At 41.0% G+C, this 25,611-nt stretch overlaps 1 protein-coding gene across 4 annotated transcripts in view; it reads right to left on the bottom strand.

Moving 5' to 3' along the window:
• Positions 1-529: 529 nt before the first annotated feature.
• Positions 530-25,611, bottom strand: part of GPATCH8 (G-patch domain containing 8) — a 109,226-nt gene continuing 84,144 nt past the window's right edge. For all 4 annotated transcript variants that reach the window (XM_044247769.1, XM_044247771.1, XM_044247770.1 and 1 more), the window contains 3 exons: positions 24,332-24,475; positions 8,478-8,608; positions 530-5,384 (listed from right to left, as the gene is read on the bottom strand). In XM_044247769.1, coding sequence (XP_044103704.1) covers positions 1,496-5,384; positions 8,478-8,608; positions 24,332-24,475 — 4,164 coding nt within the window. In that variant the 3' untranslated portion in view covers positions 530-1,495. The remainder of the gene's footprint in view (positions 5,385-8,477; positions 8,609-24,331; positions 24,476-25,611) is intronic.

The following is a 25,611-nucleotide window of genomic DNA, read 5'->3' as shown; positions in this document are numbered from 1 at the left end:
TCAGCTAGGCTGGGCAGAAGGCATGGAAACTGTGAAGCAAAAGAATCTGCAGTATCTATAAATGTGCTCGCCTCCCCACATGAGAAGGAAGAAACTGTCCCAACTCTATTGTCCTTAAGTCTACTTCTACTTCAGTTTCTAGCCAACCCAAAAGGCACATTAAAAAAAAAAAAAAATTGTCAGAGGGGGCTAAGTACTAGGAAGGCAAACAGACTGCCTGGAGCAAGGCACCCAGGAAACCCAGGAAACCGCCCCCTGGACAATCACTCTGAATCTCACTGCTTCCGGATAATAAAGCCCTCAAAACTGCAAAGCACGAGGGAGATGTCCTAACTGAGGATCCCTCTGACACCCCCAGCTGGCTGCTGCCCATTAGTTCAAAAATCCCAGTGCTGGGGGCACCACTTACTGCAAATTAAACGTTTCGTCCCAGCAAAAGATGTTAAACAATGTTCTTTTTGTTTTAACATTTTTATAGTTCATAACTTCAAAAAATACATGAGCTTGATAAAATATACATGCTTAGTCATTTTTGCATCTAGCAGAAAACAGATACTTTATTTTTTGTTTTCATTTTATAACCTTTAAAGTTTCTTAATTCAACTAGGGCAAACATATTTACACAAAGCCACCAGAACAAGGATCACTTAAAGAGCTGGATGTAAAAAATATTATTGCAGTATACTACAAATATGGAACCTTTTTTAATATGAGCTACAAAAAGCAGCATTTACGTTTATAGAGTTCAGTGCAATTTTTTACATTAAAAAAAAAATCCTATAAATTAAGAAGGAAACATCAACATGACAGAAGAAAATACACCCTTCAGACACATGAGCTCCTCTCTGGGGAAGCACACGGGCGACTTTGTTTCGCACAGCTTCTATTCATGATAGGATCTTCTTTTTCTGGGATATGCAGGTATCTCTTCTGGGATGAGGGACATGAGGACAACAGGGCCAAAAGTGTGGCTCTCTGTGTGGGAAGTGGATTGAATAACAGCCTGAGTAGCATCTGGTTCCAGGTCAGACTCCCTTTCCACCTCACCCGGGATAGCACAAGGTCACCAAGGGATGGTCAAAGACACTGAGTGGGCAGGACCAGATGGACAAACTGCCGGCCAGAGAGGAAGAGAATGTTTAAAAATTTATAGAAGGGAAGAGCAGAGGATAAAAAGTAGAGGGAAGAGTATCCAAACTTGACAGTTTGGAGATGTTGCCGCAGAGGGGTTAGGAGCACTTACTGGTGTTCCCTAGCTTGGAAACACAGGAGAGGAAGGGACAAACAGAAAGGGGGAAGGGGGGAAAAATCCCTGATAGTAAAACCCAAAGCAAACCTCAAATCTAAAACCACCCCTGCAAGCCAAAACTTGATTCTTTGGCTGTCAGATACTGCCCATCCCAGCTGGTACTTGCTGGTATTAATGGCTCAACACCCCCGAGGGAAGATACGTGGGTCACCTTCCCTGGCCCTACCTGGGCTCCCATCCCACAACTCATGTGCCATGGCTAGGTGGGTGCTGCAGGTCCTGACCTGAGAAGATGGGGTGAAGTAGTGGGTGAAGGTGGAGGGCGGTGGCAGCTGCTGCAGCAGGCCGTGGAGCAAGCAGGGTAGGGTAGAGGGCGGCATGCGGGACAGGATGGAAGGTGAAGGGCCCAGGATGAATGGCTGAGGCGGGAATGATATGGATGGGATGGCTAGCGAGAAAGGTGGCAGGGTGACCAGGGATGATTGAGTGAGTGAGGTGGGACAAGGAAATGGGGGTTAGGTGGGGCTGGGGAATATGATGTACTTGGGCAAGTGGCTGGGGGTGCGGGTGGGGGTGGATTCCAATGGCGGCAGCAGCTGCCGCCGCGTGATGCTGCAGGATGGCATGCTGGACAGTCGTGATGGAGGTGGCAGAGGCTGTGGCTGGCTGCTGGATGTGGATGGGCTGCAGGGCCGGAGTGGCTGGGGCCAGGGCAGCCGAGGCGGGGAAGGCCTTCACTTGCTTAGCCAGAAGCTGCTGCTGGATGTGCTGCTGTGCGGCCTGCTGGAGTTTGCTGTACTTCTCCATCTCCTCGGGGGTGAAAGTGATGGGCTGGCTCTCCAGCGGGGCCAGGGAAGCATCCTCAGCCCCATCAGCCGACTCAATACTAGGATCCCCACTGGGAGGTGCGTAACTGGGGAAGTGCTCAAGGTCTGGCGCTATAGGCAGCAAGCTGGATTCCACAGGGCCTGGCTGACTGCCACTATCCAAGGACTCTAGAGTGTCCCCGTCGCTGGGGTCAGGGAGGTAGTTATGGGAGATGGTGGGGTCCCCGGAATAGCAGTCCGAGTGCACTGGGGTGCCTAGTGGAGCCACAGGGTGATCAGCAGTAGCTTCCTCAGACTTTGGCTCTTCTGGAGGTGGGTCTGATAAGGGGCCAGCTGTTTCCTCTGAAGGGAACTGATGTCCAAATGGGGCATCGCTACCCCCTGGAGGCCCTTCTTCTGTCTCTGACTGTTCTTGCTCTTCCCCTCTTTCTAAGCCCGACTCTTCACATTTCTTGGTGTTGGGCTTTCGGGTAGCTGGGAGCTTCCCTATCAGTGGAAGGACAGGCTTATTGCCAAGAGACGGGGGGAGCTTGGGCCCAAAGTAACCTTGAGGGGGGTCCTTGAGTTTGAGCCCGGCTTTATTAGGGGTGGCCAGCACCTCCTCGCTCACACTGGGTTTCCTCTCTACTTTTCTTGACTGGATCTTCTCCAGCAGCAGCTTGGCAGTGACAGAGTTCTTGTCTTCGGGGCTACAGTCACCTTCTAACCCCCTTCCTGCACCAACACTGCTGTTCTGGGATGGTGGGCCTGTCCCTTTGCCATCGTCTCCTCTGCCATCTTCTTTCTTCCCGGGACCTTCTCCCCGGCCTGATCGGAAATAGTGGGGAGACTGGGAGCGGTAGATTTTAGAGCGGATGAAGTCTCGACGACCAGAACGTCTTTCCTCGGGGCTTTCGTGACCCCATGACCCCTTCCTGGAACCAGATCTCTGGGAAGGGCTCCTGGTGCTGCGGCTGCGGTCTCGGCTGTAGCTTCGGCTCCGCTGCCAGCTGTGGGCCGTGGTGCTGCGGCTTCTCCGCTTGCTCCGGCTGCGGCTACAGCTGCTGCTGCGGCTGCGGCCCCGGGACCGCGAGCGCTCCCTGGTGTGACTCCGAGAGCGGCTCCGGGACGGGCTGCAACTGAGGCTATAGTCATCATCGGAAGAGGAGTATTTGTGCCGTTTGGACCGGTGCTTGGAGCTGGCATAGTCGGAGTCGTCAGAGTCATGGGAGCGCTTGGAGTGCCTTCGAGATCGGTCACTATAGTCGCTGTAGCTGTCATCAGAGTAGCTGCGCTGTCTACTGTAGCAGCTCTGGTCTGAAGAAGCATCTGAGCTACTTGAGTAAGAACGCCGGGAAGAACGGTGTGAGGAATGGTGTCGGCCCGACCGGGAGCGGCTACGGGAATGCTCACTGCCTGAGTCTTCCTCCTCTTCCTCCTCCTCGCTGTACTGGGATGGAGACTTTTGGTGTAGCCGGTGCGATGAAGCGTCATCACTGTCCTCATCTCCACTACTGGGGCGACTCCGGTGGCCAGACCGGCTGCTCCGTTTGGCGCTAGCTCTTCGCTGGCAGGATGCAGTCAGAGGCTCACCTCTGTGTTTCCGGCCACCGTGATCCTGGGAGTCGCCACCACCCCCACCTTCATCCTTCTTGCCACTGCCCCCCTCTTCAGCCGGGAGGGGCCTCCGCTGGGAAGCGTCTTGAGCTCGCCGCCGTCGTCTGGGCGGTGCAGGGCTACCACTCCCAGGGGGTTCTGGTTTGGGTCCCCGTTCAGAATCTGCCGGAGCTGATGACTTATTCTTCTTTCGTTTTCGTTTCTTGCGCTTCTTAGACTTTTCCCCAGACTCTGTCTTAGAGCTTTTCTCTTCTGGGTCAGGCTTGTGTTTCCGTTTGTGTTTGCTTGACTTTTTGTGCTTCTTTTTCTTTTTGTGTCGGTGGGATTTCCCAGACCGTTCTTTCTTGCTAGGAAGGCTCCTCCCTGTGTCCTCTGTCTCTGACCCATGGCTTCCCCCAGGTTCCTGCTTATTCAAACTGCTACAGCCAGACCCTGAAGCAGGTGCATCCATTCTGCCTCCCGAGGAATGTTCTACATTCTCTCCCCCCTCCTTGGTTTTATTTGGCTCACCAGCATCAAGGCCTTGGAGATGGTCCTTTGAGGAGCCTCCTGCATCCTTTGGTTTTTCTGTCCCTTTAGCTCTGGCATCTTTGTTCCTTGAAAGTTTAAAGTCAAAGTATAAAGGGTTACAACTGTATGAAATGGAGGGTTCTGCCTTGGTAAAAATTAAGAGTTCTGATGGCCACTGGAGGGCAGTGCTTTCATCTTTGCTCAAAACCGGAAAGAAGGGACCAGTAGGATGTTTGGGTCCCTCCTGACTTTCTTTCCCTGCTGCGATGATCTGACAGGTTTCTTTAGAAGGGTTCGACTCGCATATTTGGTTCTCTGAACCCTTCTGACTTGGACTCTCTACATTCTTCTCACTTACATCCCCTCCTGAGGCCTTCTTTGTCTCAGCTTTGCTTCCAGGCTCTGAGGGCTCTGTGACGCTGGTTGCCGTCTGTTGCTCGGGGACTTCATCAACTGTCTTCTCTGCTCCTTGGCTTGCTGCCACCTTGATACAGCCCTTAGGCTTGGGAGAACTGCTTTTTTTGCTCTCTAGGGAATTCTTTGGGTGTATACTATTATCACCTTCCATTTGTTCACTGGCTCTCATAAAGAGTAGGAAGGGGAAATTTGGTTTTACTTTGCAGTGTGCTGGGGGAATGTAGTGGTAATACTCTGGCTCTGCAGCCCCAGCTCCTTCTTCTCGCTTCATTCTTTTTAACTTAGATAACGTTGAGGCAAGGGACCCTCCATCCTGAGGGTCTTCATCTTCTTTTTTACCATCAAGATTACTGTTACCGTCAGAGTCTCCCATCTTCTGCAGTCCTTGGTCAGAACCCTTCTCATCAGCTTTTGTTCCATCTTCAGAAGTCCCTTCCTCTGCATGGTCCTTGAAAACTGATGCTATTGATTCGAGTTTGACAGGAGCCTTCTTGGCAAAGGAAAATGACACTCCCAATTTTTGTAGTGGAGTCCCTAAATTATTCTTAATGCCAAAGCTGATGCCTTGGGAGGCTAACCCAGGGGCCTGTGCCAGTCCAGTGGTATTAGTGATTTGTACTGCAGTGAAAGGGCCTCCTTTATCTGTGGAGAATTCAGATCCCAGGCCACAAGTGGCAGCAGCACTTGTGCCACTGTTTGTAGCTGATTCATCTTTATCATCCTCTCCACCTTCTTCATCTACAGCCACCGTGGTTGGTCTGAACATGGGACCACTTCCAGGTGCACTACACAATGGTTTAGAAAAATGAAAAAAAAAAAAAAAAGTTTAGAGGTACATTTCATACTTCTTATAGAACACTTATCTCTGGGGCACCTGGGTGGCTCAGTGGGTTAAGCCTCTGCCTTTGGCTCAGGTTAAGATCCCAGACCTCTGGGATCGAGTCCCACATCGGGCTCTCTGCTCAGCAGGGAGTCTGCTTCCCTCTCTCTGCCTGCCTCTCTGCCTGCCTCTCTGCCTATTTGTGATCTCTGTCAAATAAATAAATGAAATCTTAAAAAAAAAAAAACACAAAACATAAAAACAACCCACTTATTTCTTACGTTCCACCATTTGTAATAGGTACGCCTCAAAGACACTAAGTGGTGGTTGTTTCCTAGCCCTGTGCTAAAAAGAGGACTTGCTCTGTGAGTTTAGGCAAAGTCTCATTCTCTTTTTCTACTAACTAGGTATATTCCCAGCACCAGTCACTATTATTTCTTCTAATCAGTCTAAAATTTAAAAAAGTGAAGCTGTATCACACAGCTCAAATACTCTGTTGTCACCACCTAGTAATGGTGACCTGCCCTGTATCTGTTTTTTAAGTTTGTTTGTTTGTTTTTACATTTTTAAAAAAGATTTTATTTATTTATTTGACAGACAGAGATCACAAGTAGGCAGAGCAGCAGTCAGAGAGAGAGGGGGAAGCAGGCTCCCTGCTGAGCAGAGAGCCCGATGTGGGGCTCAATCCCAGGACCCTGAGATCATGATCTGAGCCGAAGGCAGAGGCTTAACCCACTGAGCCACCCAGGTACCCCTGTTTGTTTATTTTTAAGTAATCTCTATACCTAACATAGGGCTTGAACTCATGACCCTGAGGATCAAGTATTGTGTGCTCTTCCAACTCAGCTAGCCAGGCACTCTTGTTCTTCTTCCTTACTGAAACATCCTACCCTTCAGTGTGCCATCAAACATATGGCTGAACATCTACTCACAAAGGTTGTATTTCACTCAGTTAAAAACCCCCTAATTTCCTCTGTATTTTTAAAAATGTGGATATGGGGGGCCTGGGTGGCTCAGTGGGTTAAAGCCTTGGTCTTCGGCTCAGGTCATGATCTCAGGGTCCTGGGATTGAGCCCTGCATAGGGCTCTCTGCACAGCAGGGAGTCTGCCTCCCTCCCCCCTCTGTTAGATAAATAAATAAAATCTTTAAAAAAATGAAAAATAAAAAAATAAAAATACGGATACTTTGAGTTTAACATAGTCAGAAACCCCCACCATGCTACTCCATGGTGGTCCATGGTTAGTTTATCTGTTTCAGAAACTAAGAGTCTGTGTCTATTTCTCGGGTACCACACTAAAGCGTTCACTTTGGTTTTGTTGTAATTTCTGGGCATTCTGTACAAGGATCATGATGCTATAAACGCTTTCCCAGCTTTGAAAACAGGAACACGGAGGAGCCTCAAAGCCAGTGTTTTAAACTCAAGCCGTGCCTGAAATTTTTACAGTGTGTGAACTATTCATCTGAGGTATTTTTAAGCCAAATTCAAGAAGTGAGGAGAATTACATATCTGTTTGGATGAAGTCTTTTTATTTGATCCCTAGCTACTCGCTATCCTAAACTCAGAGACTAAATATATTTGGATAATGTGGTATCCCTTGCTATCTAGACTATGGCTAATGGAAGATAGGATCCCAAACATTTAAATAGCAAGAGACACTTACACTGTGTCATAAAACCTACCCCACGGCAAAGAGACCCTCAAGTTGAATAAAAACAGATCTTATTTTGTTCTTTTGCTTAGTCTTTGCCATGTTAACTTCTTAAACAACACTTACTATGGGGTCATGAATTAATTCTGGGACAATGAAATACCTGGTGATGGGTCAAAACCTTCTTTTACTTTCTCAAGAGATTACTTGGTCATCTTTAAACTGCTTACTTATAAAACTGAGAACTACAAGTCACCTCTGAAGAAAAACATATATTAAAATATGCCCCAAATTAGAAAGTGACCTGGTATATACTTTTTATAGAGGTACACTTGCCCTCGCAATATGCCCAAGAGGAATGCGTTATGATATTAAAAAGCTGCCAAAGAAGGAATGAGAACCAGTTTATAGACAGCTTAACTCAACATTAGAGCTCACTGGTGAATTCTGTATCAAAACTCTGTTTCAAAACTATGTGTTCTCTCCTCCAAAATGCTAGAGAAGTAAATAAGTTAAAAAAACAAACAAACAAAAAAAAGGGATCTTGAGACAAAAATGAATTTAGTAACTTAGTAAGTGCAGGAACTTGGCTGTGAACTTTTGAAGGACACAATCATAGTTTCTCTTTCCCCTACAGCCAGTTCCTTCCTTTGGTCCTGGGCAGCCATTAAAAACAAATATGGGGGCTAAGTCTTTCTGATTGAGGCACATACCTCATGAATCCTCAGATGCTCAAAGACTGGGTCCCCCAAGGCTAGTTGCTTAGAAATTCAGCCTTAGGTGGAGTAAATTCCACCAAAGACTAAATACCAGCCCCCAAATTGATAATCATCAAGAATCATGAAGGAAGATTAAAAAGAAAACTCAAGAATGCAGGAAGCTGCAGAGAAATAAACTGATAGAATTCCCTAGGTTTCAGTGATTAGCACAGACTGTACAGTACTTAAAAGGAAGTTGACTTGAGTCTCTGCCCCATACTGTTTAGTTATAAAAAAGAATACTGGGATATATGTCCTTTTCTATAAAACATAGGTTGGAGAATGGGAACAATAATATTTGTATAATTTATTGATTCACTGAACATCCTCTACAAGGCACTTCTGATGTAAAGATAATCACTCTCCAAAACGACTGCAACAAGTAAACTGTTATTATCATCTCCCATCTTATAGATAGGGACACCGAGGCATAAAGCTTAGATAGCTAAAGTCACACAGACAGGATCCGGCCTCAGAAGTGTATATTCATTAAAAAAAAAAAAAAAAAAGTGTATATTCATAAAATCAGTATATTATACTGTAATAATAGATAGGCTTTCAGTATGAAAGATTTACTAATAAGGATTATAATTCTTAATTCTTAAGGATTAAAACTATCTGTAGAACCCTCTGAGAGAAAATATCCTCACCATTCAGCTTGTTTCCTTTGTTCTGCCAATTCATGGAGCCGCCGAAGGGCTTTTTCCTGTTTCTTCTCATCTTTACGGGATCTTGAAGAGACATTTCGAGCAAACTCTCTCTGCTTAAGATCTTTTAATCTCTGGGGTAACAAAAAAAAAAAAGAAATAGAGGGTGGGTGATTTAGAATAATTTGGGGGTCCTGAAAACAAGGCCTTTAGGATATTTACCTCAATCAGTGGTTACAGTGCTAGCGTAGAATACACTGTTATATTCTGATAGTAATTGAAAACACAATGGCTGATTACTTTGGATAAGACACTTGGAATACCTGCATTTCTAATTAGGACAGCATACCATTTGCTTTATGGGGCAAAATTAAATGATTTCGGAAGCAACAAGCAAATTTTAGAACACTAGGAGGAAAGAAAAGGGACTATTTAATCACCTGCTCCTCCAGGATGCAAAACTAGACAAACAGAACATGAGATAAACTGTAATAACACAAGCCAAAGAGAACAGAAAGGGGTTAGGCTAGTACAGAAAATTACCCAGGTGTAAGATCTTAAAAAGCAATGTACAGCTTACATGGGGAGCTGATTTGCATCAAAATAGCAAATAGAAAGCATATTTTTATTTCACCATAAAAAGGTGCTGTTATTTCTTTTCAGCATGAACAGTTTTCCTTTGACTATGAAACCAACCATCTTCCAATGCTCGCATGTTCAGAGCTCAGCAGTCTGACCACTTGCATCTGGTCAGTCTGCTGAAATGAGAGAGTAATGTGTATTGCTCTTTCATTCCGTCATGGCCCTGAGAGGAACATCCAGGGGATGAGGAGGGAAAATAGAGATAAGTCAGAGAATTTATTGCTTAAAATCCTGATAAAGAATGGTTTTTCATTCTCAGAAACTTCTATATAATTTTCCTTAAAAACAGAACAAAACAAAACAACAACAACCAAAAAAAGAACAGTGCTATGACACACTGGTGACAAAGTCCAGACATATCTGCAATGAAGACAGAACTAAAATTATTTCCAACGCACTAGATAATATAGAAAAGAAACCAAAACAAAACACATACATTAGCCTATGCTTTTATAATAGCATTAGGAAAAGGAATTTGACCCAATATAAAGTGGACATTGCTTTGTGGAAGGGCATGATGTTCAACAGACAAAGGATTTTTTCTTATCTAATATTTATGAAATGTGTTTTGAAATCTTTTGAATTGGGAGGGGGAAAAGGGTGAAAAGACACACACAAAAAAAGATATACAGCTAAAGACACTAGTAGAAAAACTCACTCTTGTGATCTGGGCTCCCAAATTAGAAGGATTTGCTTTCAATACATCAGCTGAAAATGTCACATCACAAAGAAAAAAAAGTAAAAATAAAACAAGAGTGAAAGAGAAAAAAAAAATAAAGCAAGCATTACTACACAGGCTCTCTTAGTGAATCTGCAAACTATTATACTGAACAATCAGGGACAAAGCCATCAACTCTAAAAGGGTCGGGGAGAAGGGAAGCACCTGTACAACACATATATGTGTACATACACACAGACTGACACAGTAATAATCTCTCCTAGGTAAACAGACCTATCTGAATTCAGGAAAAACAGTTAAGAAAACCTCAGGAAAGACCACTGCTACCTAAAAACAGTCAATCTTATTTTCATTTACCTTTATTTTGGGAATGTTCAAGTAACCAACAGCCGGCAAACTATGTTACTGAAACTGGCTATCCAGAATTAAGACTTCTTAAAAACCTCTTTAAGATGGCGAATCAATTATTTTGAATAAGTATGAATTTCAATTTCCTCCTTTCAAGGGGAATGAGGCAGAAAGAGCCTGTCAGGACTATTATATGATTATTTTAGGCTACAAACCTAGTTTTTCTCTGCGCCAAACATTTACCAAGTTTTCTAGCCGAAATTTAAATAGAACATGTTTTTCTCATATCTGCCATCTTCTCTCTAGCCACCCCCCCGGCCTGCAAAATCTCCCTGAGCCTCATTGTTTCCTTTCTTCTTACAAATATTTCATTACTTTTAGTTAGGAGTTATTTCCCAAACTAAAGGACATTGTTTATTATTATTATTATTATTATTATTATTATTTTGGTAGGTAGCAAACCAAGGTTTATTGAGTTATTACAAAGTGACAGTACAAAGTTCCTGAGAAGGGAGGGGACCCGAGAGGGTTACCCCTAAAGGACACTGTGTAAAAGAATGAGCATTTTATCAAAGCCTGGAGTTTCCAGGCTGAGTCAGACAGAGGTTAGGTTTTCCAGTCATTCAGCAACCACTTGATGCAACCTTGAAGTTGAAGGGATAAAACTATGTCCACATCTTCCTGAAGATGCCCTATCTCAAATTCCTACCACAACATAATTGTAGGGAGGGAAGAAAATGCGGTATCAGTAAAACAAATCCGAGTTATAGCCCCATTCTAGGCAAAGATATACACCTATATGGGGTGTAGCAAACATTCCTAAATCACCTTTGCAAACTTTATTATTATCTTTTTAAAAAGATTTAAGTAATCTCTACACCCAGTGCAGGATTCAAATTCACAACCACAAGATCAAGAGCCACATGCTCTACCAACTGCCAGCCAGGTGCCCCTACCTTTACAAACTTTAAAGTCTGGTGTCTCAATGTAAAACTAGGAACTCCAGAATTCTAAAAGCCAAACCTTAAACATGGGGCTTGGCAACTCCCCCAAACTCAAATGTGTATTGAGGTCTCCCAGATGAGGGCATTTTGATGATAAAAATGGATTCCTAATTCCAAGTCTTTCCTTCCTTCCTTAGTTTAGGTCAAACTAAATTCCCCTCACAAAGTCTCTACTCGTACCTTATAAAATTTTCTTCTTTCTAAACTGTCTTAGTACTCATCTAGCAACCAACATACTTGGCACTAACTATACTGTGTGTAGTTTCAGAGTCAGAAAGACTTGTGTTCAAATTCATTCATCACCAGCCATGTGATTTCATCTCTCTGAGGCTCCAGTTCCCCCATTAGAAAAACAGAGCCATTCTGGCAACAGATTTATGAGGTTAAGTGTCAAAATAAAAAGCACGCTGCATGTCTAAAGTGTTTAATACTGTCTCTTCCTTTTTATCTGGGGCAGAGACTATAGCTGATTTTTTTACATTTTATTTATTTATTTTTTTATTAAAGGTTTTTTTTTTTGTTTTTTTTTTTTTTTAATTTGACAGAGAGAGAGAGACAGAGAGACAGAGATCACAAGCAGGCAGAAGCAGAGAGAGAAGCAGGCTCCCCGCTGAGCAAGGAGCCCGATGCGGGGGCTCGATCCCAGGACCCCGAGATCATGACCTGAGCCGAAGGCAGCGGCTTAACCCACTGAGCCACCCAGGCGCCCCTACATTTTATTTTTAAAGTAATCTCTACACCCAACGTGGGGTTCGAACTCACAACCCCGAGATCAAGAGTCCCATGCTCTACCAATAGAGCTGAGCCCCCACTTTTTTAAATTGAAAAAAAAAAAAATTTTTTTTTGGGGGGGAAGATTTTATTTATTTATTTGACAGAGATCACAAGTAGGCAGAGAGGCAGGCAGAGAGAGAAGAGGAAGCAGGCTCTCTGCAGAGCAGAGAGCCCGACGCGGGGCTCGATCCCAGGACTCTGGGATCATGACCTGAGCCGAAGGCAGAGGCTTTAACCCACTAAGCAACCCAGGTGCCCCTAAATTTAAAAATTTTTAAAAAGATTTTATTTGTTTGAAAGACAGAGATCACAAGTAGACAAGAGACAGGCAGAGAGGGTGGAACGCAGGCTTTAACCCACTGAGCCACCCAGGCGCCCCTTAAATTTAAATTTTTTTTAAAGATTTTATTTATTTATTTGACAGACAGAGATCACAAGTAGGCAGAGAGAGAGAGAGAGAGAGAGGAGGAAGCAGGCTCCCCGCTGAGCAGAGAGCCCGATGCGGGGCTTGATTCCAGGACCCTGGGATCATGACCTGAGCCGAAGGCAGAGGCTTTAATCCACTGAGCCACCCAGGCGCCCCTAAATTTAAATTTTTTAAAGTAATCTCTACACTCAACATGAGGCTCAGATAGCTGACATTTATAATCAACCCTAAAGTGTATAGAACAGTAGTAAGTCTACAGAAAGTGGTAAATGCCTGGTGAATAATTTGGCTTAAACACTGGACCCTTAATTTTTTCCCCCAAATAACTTTTTGACCATTTGTAGAAAAGTTTGACATGAAAAAAAAATTTTTTTTTTTTTTTAAAAGAGAGGGAGAAAACAGAGAGAGGGGCAGAAATATTTTCTTTTCTTTTTTTCTAAGAGAGGGAGGGAGAATCTTAAGGAGGTACCACATCCACCGCATAGCTGGAGGTGGGGCGTGATCTGAAAACCCTGAGATCATGACCTGAGCTGAAATCAAGAGTCAGATGCTTAACCAACTGAACCACCCAGGCACCCCTGATAATTTTCATGACTCTACTAGGGACAATGTCAAGTTAATATAACATATATCGTTTACCTAGCTATTACTCTCATCCAATAAATAAGTCTCATTCTTTAGAGAATCAAAAAACCTAAAATGTTAAGCCCCTCACTTCTGGACAAAATTAGCCCAGGGGTGCTTAGCTGGCTCAGTTGGTAGAGCAAGCCACTCTTGATCTGGGGGTCATGGGGTCATGCACCCATGATGGGTGCAGAGATTACTTTATTATTATTATTTTTATTAGAGAGAGAAATAGAGAGGGGTAGAGGGAGAGAAAAATCTTAAGCTGGCTAGCACGCTATGCGTGGAGCCTGACTCGGGCTCAATTTCACAACCCTGAGATCAAGACCTGAGCCAAAATCAAGAGTCAGATGCTTAACTGACTGAGCCACCCAGGTGCCCCTAGAGATTTCTTAAAATAAATAAATAAATAAATAAGAATTAGGCCAAATGGAGGGGGGAGGATATGAATCAAAGTTCTCAATTCCTATATAAAAAGTAATTTTGGGGGCGCCTGGGTGGCTCAGTCAGTTAAGCCTCTGCTTTTGGCTCAGGTCATGATCTCGGGGTTCTGGGATCGAGTCCCGCATCGGGCTCTGTGCTCAGCAGGGAGCCTGCTTCCCCCCACCTGCCTGTCTCTCTGCCTAATTGTGATCTCTCTCTGTCAAATAAATAAATAAAATCTTAAAAAAAAAAGTAATTTTTGTAAAGATAAAAAGTCGCTAATTCAGAATTGGATTTTCCAAAGTTGGCTAGTGTATTCCAAAAGCCTGGCTCATTTGCAACTGAATGTTCATATGAAATTCTCTCTGGGTCCTATACTTTTACTTTCTTCTTGAATTCTAAAGAGGAACACAACTTCAGGTAACATCTTCAAGGTAAGAATAGAGGGGAACAGCGAATACCTGCCTGTCAGAGACAGAGTTCACATAAGGAGACCAAATATTATCCATGTGCCATCAATCCAAAATGTTTTGAAAGCTGAGCAAATTTCACTCCATGCATAGAAAAAAATTCAAGTTAGAATCCAAACTGGGACACAGACTGATCTGAGGGGACATAATTAATCACCAAAGCTAACTTCAACTATGTCCTCATCTCTGAAAATTATAAAGTACGGTTTCTGAAGTGTTGCTAATTAACATTGCTTCTTCACTGAACTATACTAGTAAAAATTTAAGCCATGTAATACATTTTTAGCTGGACAATATTTCATTCAAAGAAAAGGGAGACTGAATACCATTCAAAATGAAAGAATTTGAAGATCCTGCTCTGAAAAACCAATAGCATGTTTCAAAAAAAGTATACATTTGCAGCACAGAACAAAATGGCCACTTCTCACTGATTCTCAATACATGCTAGCCAGGGTTTTCATTAAATTTCCCAAAAGACCAACATGGGGGAGACACACCTTAAATAATCTAGCTCTTGAAATACCCATCAATGTAACCATGGCTCTTTGAGCTAAAGACCACTTCAATGTAAATGACATTCCAGTTCTTAAACACCGCCTACATAGCACTGTGCTGGCAGCAAAATGTCCACTACAGACAAACTCCGGCTCCAATGCCCAACTCTGAACAAATTAAACCAGAGAAATGAGAATCTGGTAAATCTTACCAGGTTTTTAATGTGGGTGATAAATTTGCTTACATTATCAACAATGTGCAGTGTAATAGCAAGGGGTGATACTGTTTGACCCAGGAATGAATGACACAGATACATCTGCACATAATTTCCCCCAGCAACAAAATATGGGTCTGAATTAATAAAATATTTTTTGCATCTTTTGTTGCTATTTTTTTCTAACAAAAATTGATGCTGTAAGTTTTTTTTTTTTAAATATCTGGGTATAATCTACTAGAAATAAATCTATTGTCTTTCTCAAGTATTTTATTTATTTTTTTAAAAAAGATCGTATTGTTTTATTTGACAGAGAGAGAGAGCACAAGCAGGCAGAGCAGCAGGGAGAGGGAAAAGCAGGCTCTCCACTGAGCAGGAAGCCTGATATGGGGCTCAATCCCAAGACCTTGAGATCCTGACCTGAGCTGAAGGCAGCCACTTAACCGATTGAGCCGCCTAGGCACCCCTCTCAAGTATTTTAAATCTATTACCTCAATTTAAAGAAAAACAGGCTACTGTTTTCAGATTAAGGGAATTTCAGACATCAGAAAACAGAGAGTATTTCCTATTGCCACTAAAAATCCCAGGTTCTAATATTTACTCAACTCTAAAGAGAAAACCTGATTTTTTCTTGTTAGGGTCAAAAGATTATCCAGTTTCTTCCTCTTACCAAACAACCCCACTCTCCCAGAACAGGGACCCAAGCTTAGTCTTCCTTTGTACTAACCCTGCAATCACATACTGTTGTCCATGGCACAAAAGAAATAATCAATAAACATTTACCAAACTGGTTTCAGTTTTAAAATGAGTTGTTGAGAAAGGGAATACAAATACTTTATGTATTATTTGTTGGTTATGAACAGAAACAGGAAAGAGCAAAGAAATTGTTCCCACCTCAATCTCTTTTCCTGGCTAAGTATAATCCAGTTGTTTTTTGTTGTTGTTGTTGTTGTTTAAAGTAATCTCTACTGAGATCAAGAGTCATACGCTCCACCCACTGAGCCCAATTCAGCTTTTTCTGAACCTCAACCACTCCCTTTCCCCTATGTCATCAATCCTGCATACCCCAAATCCATGCCCTCTTTTCCCCAGTTTCCTCCCTCTTTCTCATGATACAACATCAATCTCTTCTCCCTTCCCAAAGGGGAGTAATCATGCTAGCTATTACTTGTCCAGGTTTCCTGAATGCAAAGTCTTTGGTGTTTGATACTTCTGAATGAGACCATCCAGAACATCACTATGTGGTGAGGAAAGAAAAAGACCAGGAAAGAACACAGAAAGCCCAAGTATAAACTACTCAGGGAAGGAAGACTGTAGCTGAATAATTAAGGAAATCCAAGTTACTGGACATTAGATGTAAATTCTTTCTTTTAGCACATGTTCATCAGTAAGCTATGACAATAAATGTTAAGTAACAGAGAAAACCGAATGTTTGGTAACAGAGAAAACTAAACATTAATGCTGATCGTAGATACTGAAAACATCAGAGGAAAGCAGAGTAGCACACATTCTTTCTTGCTGGCTAAGAGTAGTCCTAGTTAGTCAGTTATGAAATACTTACCATTTATGCCCAATTATTTTGCAACACAATCACTATTAATATAATCTGGTGAATAACAAATTAATATGTCATAAAGCTATTATTAAATATTCATTTCAATATGTTCAGGAATTTAGCAAAATGCCTTAAAACATGGTATATTTCTGCAGAAGCAGGGTGCTTCCTTTACCGTTTTTTCACACACCTATGTATATGTACATACAGTCACCATCACCACCACCAAATTTTAAACTGCACGAAGTTTAAAAAATAATTTTTATTTATTTATTTATTTATTTGACAGAGATCACAAGTAGGCAGAGAGGCAGGCAGAGAGAGAGGAGGAAGCAGGCTCCCTGCTGAGCAGAGAGCCTGATGCGGGACTTGATCCCAGGACCCTGAGATCATGACCTGAGCCGAAGGCAGCGGCTTAACCCACTGAGCCACCCAGGCGCCCCTAAAAATAATTTTGAGATACAATTCACACAGCATAAAATTCACCCATTTAAAACTCTGAGAAACCATTAACACTATCTAATTCTAGAACATGTCCATTACTCCCAAAGGAAGCTCCATGCTCATTAGCAGTCACTCACCATTACCCCTTTCTACCCAGTTCCTGGAAACCTAATATATGCTCTCTACAGACATGCTTATTCTAAACTCTTTATATAAATAAAATCATACAACATGGGGGGGTTGTGACTGGTTTCTTTGATTCAGCATAACACTTTCGAGGTTCGTGCCTGCTACATGTATCAGTAAGTCATTCTTTCTTACTGCTGAATAATATTCTATTGTACAGATGTACCACATTTTGTTCATCCATTCATCAACTGTTACGTATATGGGCTGTTTCCACTTTTTGGATACTATAACAATCTAATACACATTTAAAAAAATGAAGATTTTATTTATTTTTTGACAGAGAGACAGCGAGAGCGGGGACACAAGCAGATGGAATGAGAGGGGGAGAAAGCAAGCTTTCTGCTGAGTGGGGAGCCCAATGCTGAGCTCAATCCCAGGACCCTGGGAGAACAACTCTGCCACCCAGGCGCCCCTCTTACGCACATTTATTTGTGCACATGTATTTTCATTTCTTATGCATGTATATTTTCATTTCTCTTGAGTATATGCTGGTCATATGGTAAACTCTATATTTAACACATTTTGACAAACTGCCGAACTGTCTCCCAGAGGGGCTAGACCATTTTACAACTCCACTAGCAATGTAGGAGTGTTCCAGTTTTTTCATATCCTCTCCAACATATGTTACTGTGTCTTTTAATTCTGGCTATCCTAATGGGTGTGAAATGGTATGCCATTGTGGTTTTGCGGATAATGAGTTTTAAATATTACTATATATGGGGTGTCTGGGTGGCTCAGTAGGTTGGATGTCCAACTCTTGATTTTGGCTCAGGTCATGATCTCAAGGTCATGGGACTAAGCCCCATGTCAGACTCTGTGCTCAGTGTGGAGTCTCCTTGAGGTTCTCTCTCTTACTCTCCTTCTGCCCCCACCCCCCACCCCATGCGCATGGTCTCTCAAGTAGATAAAAAAAAAAACTTTAAAAAATGTATCTATATATAGATATATATTATATATATACATATACATCTACATATCCTTCCAGATCATAACTGGAGGCAAAGGTATGCTTTCACTGTAGAATTTAAAGGAGCATAATTCCTAAGAACAGCTTAGGCTTATAGCAAACAGAACAGCAGCATCTCAGTTCAGAGCTCTTTTCAGCACTGTCACTCACAGACGATATTATCATTGTTTCTTAGGCTGCTTTACCTTTTCAGACTACAATAGAACATACAGCCCTCATGCAAGAATCTCCACCACACTGCACAACTGATAAATATAAACGTACAGGGGCAGAAAACAGGCTGAAAAGTATAGAACATAAATAGGGTAGAATCATTTTTATTCATACTGGGAAAGTGTGCCAAGATAAAGAATGGAGTTAGAGGGGTGCCTGGGTGGCTCAGTGGGTTAAAGCCTCTGCCTTCGGCTCAGGTCATGATCTCAGGGTCCTGGGATGGAGCCCCACATAGTGCTCTCTGCTCAGCAGGGAGCCTGCTTCCCCCCCTCTCTCTGCCTGCCTCTGCCTACTTATGATCTCTCTATGTCAAATAAATAAGTAGAATCTTAAAAAAAAAAAAGAACGGAGTTAGAAATTCCTAAGAAAATATAAGGTTTACCAGCAAACTAAGTTCCCAAAGGGTCTGTTTAGGGTCATCCCTGTCTGCTCACAAAAGCAGACAGTTTCCCTAAAGAGAAACAGTTTTCCAAGGTTAACTAGATTGTGATAGCTGGATGTAAGAAGTCTACCACCAAGAAAAGCTGTGGTAGTGAGCATGTAAGATTCAACAAGTGAAAAGGCTCAGAACATGCCCAGGTTTTGGAAGACTAGCCAAATGATGTCAATTCTCTTACACTAAGCAAAATAGTCCTGAAGAAAAATAACACACACAGTGGTACAAACTTTCATCTCCCTGCTACAGGTTAATAAAATAAAACTATAATATGCTCAGATTCTTAGATGCATTCCTCTTTTCACACTTGCTTTGCTTCTGTAAGCATAATCTCTTCAGAAGTGACATATGCTATTTAAGTCAACATTTATGAAGCGTTAGGATTCATAATACTTCATGGTTTTCCTAATCTATTTCATGACTTTACAATTATCAATTTATGGTTTTCTAAGGATAAACATTTCATAAACACATGAAATACAGGTATGTGTAGAATATCTTCATTGGTATCTAGTCTTGATGGTTTCACTTCTTAAGTTATTTTAAAAATAAGCTCGATGCCCAATGTGAAGCTCAAATTCACAACCCCAAGATCAAGAGTCGTATGCTCCACCACTGATCTAGCCAGGGGCCCCTGTGGTTTCACTTCTTTTAGAAGGATTCATTTTCTTTTTAATTTTAGCCCCAGAATTATTTTTCAATTTTACTTTTTTTAAAATTGCCTTTTAAAAATTTACTTTCATGTATCCCTTGCCCTGAATATCAAAGTAGCACCAAAAAAAGAGAACTCAGTCTGAATTTCCTCAAATCTACAGTGGTTTGCCAGAGGTCCAATTGGTTTTGATATGCTTACTGTCCTGATGCCCTATGTACCAAGCATACAAAGGATCAAATGCAGTAAAGATCTTGAGAGGCAAAATGCAACCAATAAACAGTGAATCTTCAAGTGGAAAGTGACTCCAAACTTGAATGAAGGCCATGTGAAGTCCAAAAATGATTATTCCTTCCATCACCAAGGAATTTCTCAGACCTTATTTCAATTGAGAACCTATTTCATTTTTGAATAATGAGGAAAACTCTAAAATCTCTGTTCCTTAGTAATACATATTACTTGATATTGTCACAGTCAACTAGAAGTAAGCAATGCTGTCAAAAAGTAATTGTAACAGTTTAGACAAAGTTAACTAAATTATGCAGTAGTAGATTCCATTTTGTAGAGAAGTCACTGATGGCTGCTACAGGCTTACTCTGTTTTAGTTCAGCTATTTAAAGCTCATAAAACAGCTACTTATACAGTTGAAACAGACACAGTACTAAATGAGATTTCAGTGTTTTCAAAAAAACGTAAAAGAAGTCTCATACTGAACCGATTTTAGCAGAAAGAAGAGGCAGGCTGAAAGGATTCTCTCCTCTGACCAAGACACTGGTTTTTTTATACAAGCAAAAAGAATTTCTCAAAGCTGCTTTACTGTACCAGATTTTGATAATTGGATCAGACTACCTCAGGTAGTTCTCAAACTGCAAAGTTGGCCCCTTAAAGAGGAAGAAGGAGGCAGCTTTTCAAAGTGCTACTTCCCCAGTGTCAATTAGAATGCTGTGGGTAGAAGCCTGTGTGGAGAGAAAAGGAAGGTACGGGCCTGGGTCACAAACCCAAATGTCTAGAGGGATGTGACAGTTAATATAATGAGTCATACAACTTGACATAAGAGCAAAGATTATGTGGAACCACAGATAACAGAACGTTAGCATGTGCCTGTCTGAAGAGATAACAACTATTCAGCTTTAACCAATTGTTGTATTAAAACGTAGGCCCAGTGTTCTTAGATTATTTCAATTTTTCAAGGTAAGTTTGAATTATGTAAAATCTCATCTTAAAAGCTGGGAACCAACCAAAATTAAAGGGAAAAAATCTAATACTTCAAAGGCCAGACAAGATACATCTATGGCACAATTGTGATCTCTGGCTTATGTACTGGAAGCCGGTGAGGAGGACCCTTAGTGCCACAAATAAAAGAGAGTAAGACTGGGAGAATCCTGACTAGGTAACAAGGTACCAAAGAAAGCAAAACAAAAATAACAACAAAAAACAGTGTTAGAAATAAGGCACTATTACTGTGTTGCTACAAATGCCACTTTCAAGAAAGAGAATGTTCTTTACAGTTTGAAATTTAGGCCCTATGAAAACTCAAGAAAATGGTTTCCATGGTCATATCCACTAGGAGACATGTTTTTAGATATACAAAATAATGAAAGAGGCGAGGAGGTAGAGAAAGAAAAATGTTTAGTTTCAGAGTAATTTTGACTGTACCATAATTAAGCCAAGAGGGACAGAAGATAGATACTAATATTCATTAAGCACCAAGGCATATCAGGACTGAGTTATATAAAAAGGAATCACAAACTGGGCTATCTCTAGAGGAATGGAAGGGCCTTCCCTTTAAAATGTATTGAAATTATTACCTTAAAATGAGGGTTAAACAGCTGACAAGAGCCAAAATGTCTCATGAGCTTTTTCATCTTTGCAGATCCAGCTGGGTCTTAAAATTTGTGGGTTAATGACTTTCTTCATAAAAATCTTAGAAAATTTGAGAAAAACTAGAGTAGTGAGCAGCATATAACCACCCCCCTCCTCCCAAATCACCACAAATGAGGGTGACCGTGTAGCCTTCTTCTGAGAGATTATTTGTGCTTCATGAAGATAAGGGTATGTTCAGGAGCCTGTCTATACTAGTAGTTTACCACTAACATGATAGATGATTTCTCTGGAAATTTTTAATGGTGAAAATCTGGCGGAAGATACAAACTAGGTATTACTCATATAGGGTTGAATGTACTTACCCATTATCTCAGATTCATAATAATCCTGTGTGCCTTCCTGGAAGACAAGACAGGGCGTCTTTATGATTTTAGAGCATGAATGCGGAAAATGGTAGGTCCATTTGTATGGTAAGTTCATGTCCATCAAAGAGGAATGAAAAAGAGGATGCACCTCCTCTTAGGGATTATTTGGCTGTGTTGTACCAAGGGGATTAAAGGCTCCTTAGAAATTCTAAGTACAGGGAAGAGTAGAACTATAAAAAATATAGTACTGTGCATTTTCTGCTTTATATATCTATAGCACTGTTTCAAGATTCTACTATTTGCACTAAGAAAGCAGTATAAAGAAAGATGAAAAAGCTTTCAACCAAATAAAGAACACTCCAAGAGCAAACAGAATAATAAACTCATACTATTGCTGTTCTTTTTTTAATACCTAGGAAGGGGCTTTTGATCATGGTGAAGAAATAAGCTCACATACATTCATTAATCATACCAGCTAAAGACTTCTTCCTAGACCAAAGATCACAGACATATTTCTATATTCATGGAAAGATAATCCATGAGTTCCCTATAAGATATCCTCACTTTTGTGTTTTCATCATTTTGATGATAATCTAAAAAAACCACCACCAACAAAAACAAACAAACCCAGAGTAATAAATATTCGGGATCATCTAGATGAGTATTTTATAAAAGTTTAGAATACAACTGGGGACTTAAAATGATAGTTATCTGTTTGTACCAAGCAAAGGCCAAATGACAGCACAATACCATATGTATTTGATAGTTTTTCAGTAATCCTAACAGAACAGGGTTTCTCAACCTCAGCATTTATTGATATTCTGGGCAAGGTAATTCTTTGTTGCAAGGAACTTTCTAGTGTGTTGTAGGATGTTCAGAAGCACCCCTGGCCTCTACCTACTACATGCCTGTAGCACCACCCTCCTAACTGTGGTAATCAAAAATGTCTCCAGGCAGTGTTAAGTGTTCCTTGGAGGACAACATCTCCCCATGTGGAAAAACACTATAAAAGAGAAAAGCAGAGAGAGAAGTGGGTCATCCCAAAGTGCAGAGGAGAATAACATGCCGAATTCAAAAGAACCAGAGGTGCCACAATTACAACTACTCTCAAAAGTTGAAAGCAACATCACTAAAACACGGTCGTCCACCACATTAATGTTGTCAATATGAATTTCACTAGTTCTGTACTTCTGCTCAGATTTAACTTATAAATCTGCTGCTTTGATAGAATTTTTTCCCTTTAAAGAGCAATATAAACACTGTTCAAGTCTGAATGACAATCTTCCTGATTTATTTTTTCCTAACAGAAACTTTCCTCAAGAGACTTCTCTTTAACTGCAAATGTAGCCTTTTAAAATTCCTTTTGGTGCCTAAAGTTTCTTCTGGAGTCTTCTAATTTGTCCCAGACAATTTTTTTTTTTAAATTTTAAGTAATGTCTACATCCAGTATGGGGCTGGAACTCATGGCCATTACGTCGAATCACATACTTGACCAACTGAGCCAGACAGGATCCTATCACAGTTAATTCTTTTTTTAACAGATTTTATTTATTTATTTGACAGACAGAAAGATCACAAGTAGGCAGAGAGGCAGGCTCCCCGCTGAGCAGAGAGCCCGATGTGGGGCTTGATCCCAGAACCCTGAGATCATGGCCTGAGCCGAAGGCAGAGGCTTAACCTGCTAAGCCACCCAGATGTCCCCATCACATGATCGAAGAAATTCTCAAGAGCCCGAAAAGGCATTTATGTGTTTAGATGTTAAATGTCCTTCTTAATTCCATAAAAAATAACCCCCCAAATTTGAATTATATATACACTGAAAAGGTTGAGAAGTTACTGGATAAGCAGTATTTGCTGTTATAACTCTTTCTTTCTTGACACATGATTCTTTGAAAAAATAAGATAACTGCCAAAATAATTTGGCCATATATATCGTAATTTTTAATTCTTCAAATTAAGCAGAACTGACAGTATAACAATGTCCAAAGGTGTATAAAAAGTTCAAAGATGTGTTGAATACAACTCTACTAGTAGAAGAATCTTAAATTGGTTAGGTGTGGTTAAATGTGGAAGACTATTGCAAAAAGTATAAGAGTTTACAAACTATCCTTGTGCTGGTAAAACTTAATCAAAACTTGTCCTTTACCTGTGCACTGAAACCTTATGGTTGGTTGAAAGACAAAGCAAAGGTCAAAAAAAAACATTGGTTCAAAAGATCCACTTACGAGAGCATTCCAGCAATGCTCATAAATTTTACAAGTTTAACAAATACAACTACCAAACATCCAAAGACTTAGCAAGTTCTACTAAAATCATCCCAAATCAAATGGCTCAAAATTCTTTAATAAGCCAGAACTGTACTATAAGAAATTAAAGATTTGTAAAAAAAAAAAAAAAAAGAAGAAATTAAAGATTTGTTTCTTCCTTCCAAAATCCCCCCTGGGAAATTACTGCTACCTTCTTTATGTGTGTAACTAGTTAGGTACAATTTTATTTTCTAAACCAATGAAAGAAAAAAAAAGAAAGAAAGAAAAGAAAAGACTGCAAAGAAAGTATAAACCACTTTTTAGCAAGCTCTTCATCATGCAGCATCAGAGGGCTTTTTTTTGTTGTTGTTCAAGTTAAGATAGCATCTAATTCTGTTTTTCTTTTCAAGATTTATCTATCTTCCAAGGCATACCAAATAACAAAACTGACTACCAACAGGAAACAGTAGCCAATAAAGCATGAATATATATAGAGAGAGGATGAAGTGACCAGAGTCTGGGATAATTGTTCAAAGATTAATACGTTCGGAAAGAGGGAGAAAGGGAAACAAAGCTCCTAGTGATGCTCAGTTGAACTACCAAATTAAACACAAATACAGACACCATTCAAAGCCAAAAAATTTATGAAGATTTATAAAGCTCACAATTCTTCACTCTACATAAATTCTCAGAAGGTCTGTCGGGGCTTCTGTCACTGAAAAAAAAATCAGGTAAGCCAGATGGACCTCAGATAAAGACTAGAGATATAAGAAACCATAGTCACAAAGTTTTTTGGGTTCATTTATAAAATTCAATAGTTGTAACAACAAAGTTTTTTTCTTTTTTGTTAGCAAGCATTTCCTCACCTGCTTGTGTGCATGATCATAGGAGTTGATATGGTTGTCAAATTCCTGATGTTTCTGATACTGCTTATCACAGAGTTCACAGTAGAAGTTGGCTCTGAGGTCTTCCAATGCTTTGGCAATTGCCTTCTCTTTGTCAACATAATCCTATAAAAACCACAAAACACAAACAAAAAATTAAGTTGGTAGAATTTAAATGAATGTTATAAAGAGGCAGTCTTACCTAAAAGAGAAAAGGGGGCTTATTTAGCGGTACCAATAAAAGGTGGAACAAAGTGGCAATGTGGCAGGGTGATTTGTGTGCGGTTGTACTGATATTTCTTTTTTTGTAGACATTGTATTTTATCTAGTAAACTTATACTATTAATTAATCCATATGCTTATCATGTATGGGATGCCATTAATGATAAAGGATTTCAGGAAACTTACTGTATTATCTAAATTAATAGCTGTCTTTAGGGACATCTGGGTGGCTCAGTCCATTAAGCATCTGCCTTCAGATCAGGTCATGATCTCAGGGTCCGGAGATCAAGCCCTGCATCTTGCTCCCTATTTGCTTCTCCCTCTCTTCTGCCCCTTCCTCTACTCATGTTCTCTTTCTCACCTCCCCTTCTCTCTCAAATAAATAAACTCTTAAAAAAATTAGTTGTCTTCAATTAGTCTTTTAAAGATATATTTAAGAGAGCATGCATGTACACACACACACACACACACACACACACAAGCAAGGGGAGGGGCAGAGGGAGAGAAGCAGACTTCCTGCTGAGTGAGGAGCCCAAAGACTCAGGGCTGGATCCCAGGACCCTGAGATCATGACCAGAGCAGAAACCAAGAATGAGATGCTTAAGCAACTGAGTCACCCAGATGCCCCCAAAAAGAATTTAATTTTTACTTTGCTTTTTGGCATTATGGTGTCATCCCTTACTTCTACTCCTGGCAAACAAACAAACAAACAAACCAGAAATAAACATCACAATTTTTTTTGAAAGTAGGATCCATGCCCAGTACCAGTAACATCCAATGCTGGGCTTGAACTCACAACCCTGAAATCAACAACTGAGCTGAGATCACAGTCAGACATTTAACTGACTGAACCACCCAGGTACCCTAAAAAACACAATTTTTATTGCATTGTAGAAACCACAGAAGTAAGTATAATCCCCAAAAGAAGCACTACAAAACAAAACAGAGCAACTTATCATCTGAAACGGAAATCAGGGCTGTGATGCACAAGGGCTTTTCTTAGGACATGTGGGTGACACTGGAGTCTGGTGTTTCAGCAA

This window comes from Neovison vison, chromosome 5 (assembly GCF_020171115.1).
Source record: "Neovison vison isolate M4711 chromosome 5, ASM_NN_V1, whole genome shotgun sequence".
In the NCBI taxonomy this organism is placed as follows: domain Eukaryota; kingdom Metazoa; phylum Chordata; class Mammalia; order Carnivora; family Mustelidae; genus Neogale; species Neogale vison.
The sequence above is the reverse complement of the archived record's forward strand: the minus strand, read 5'-3'. Positions and strand labels throughout refer to the sequence as shown.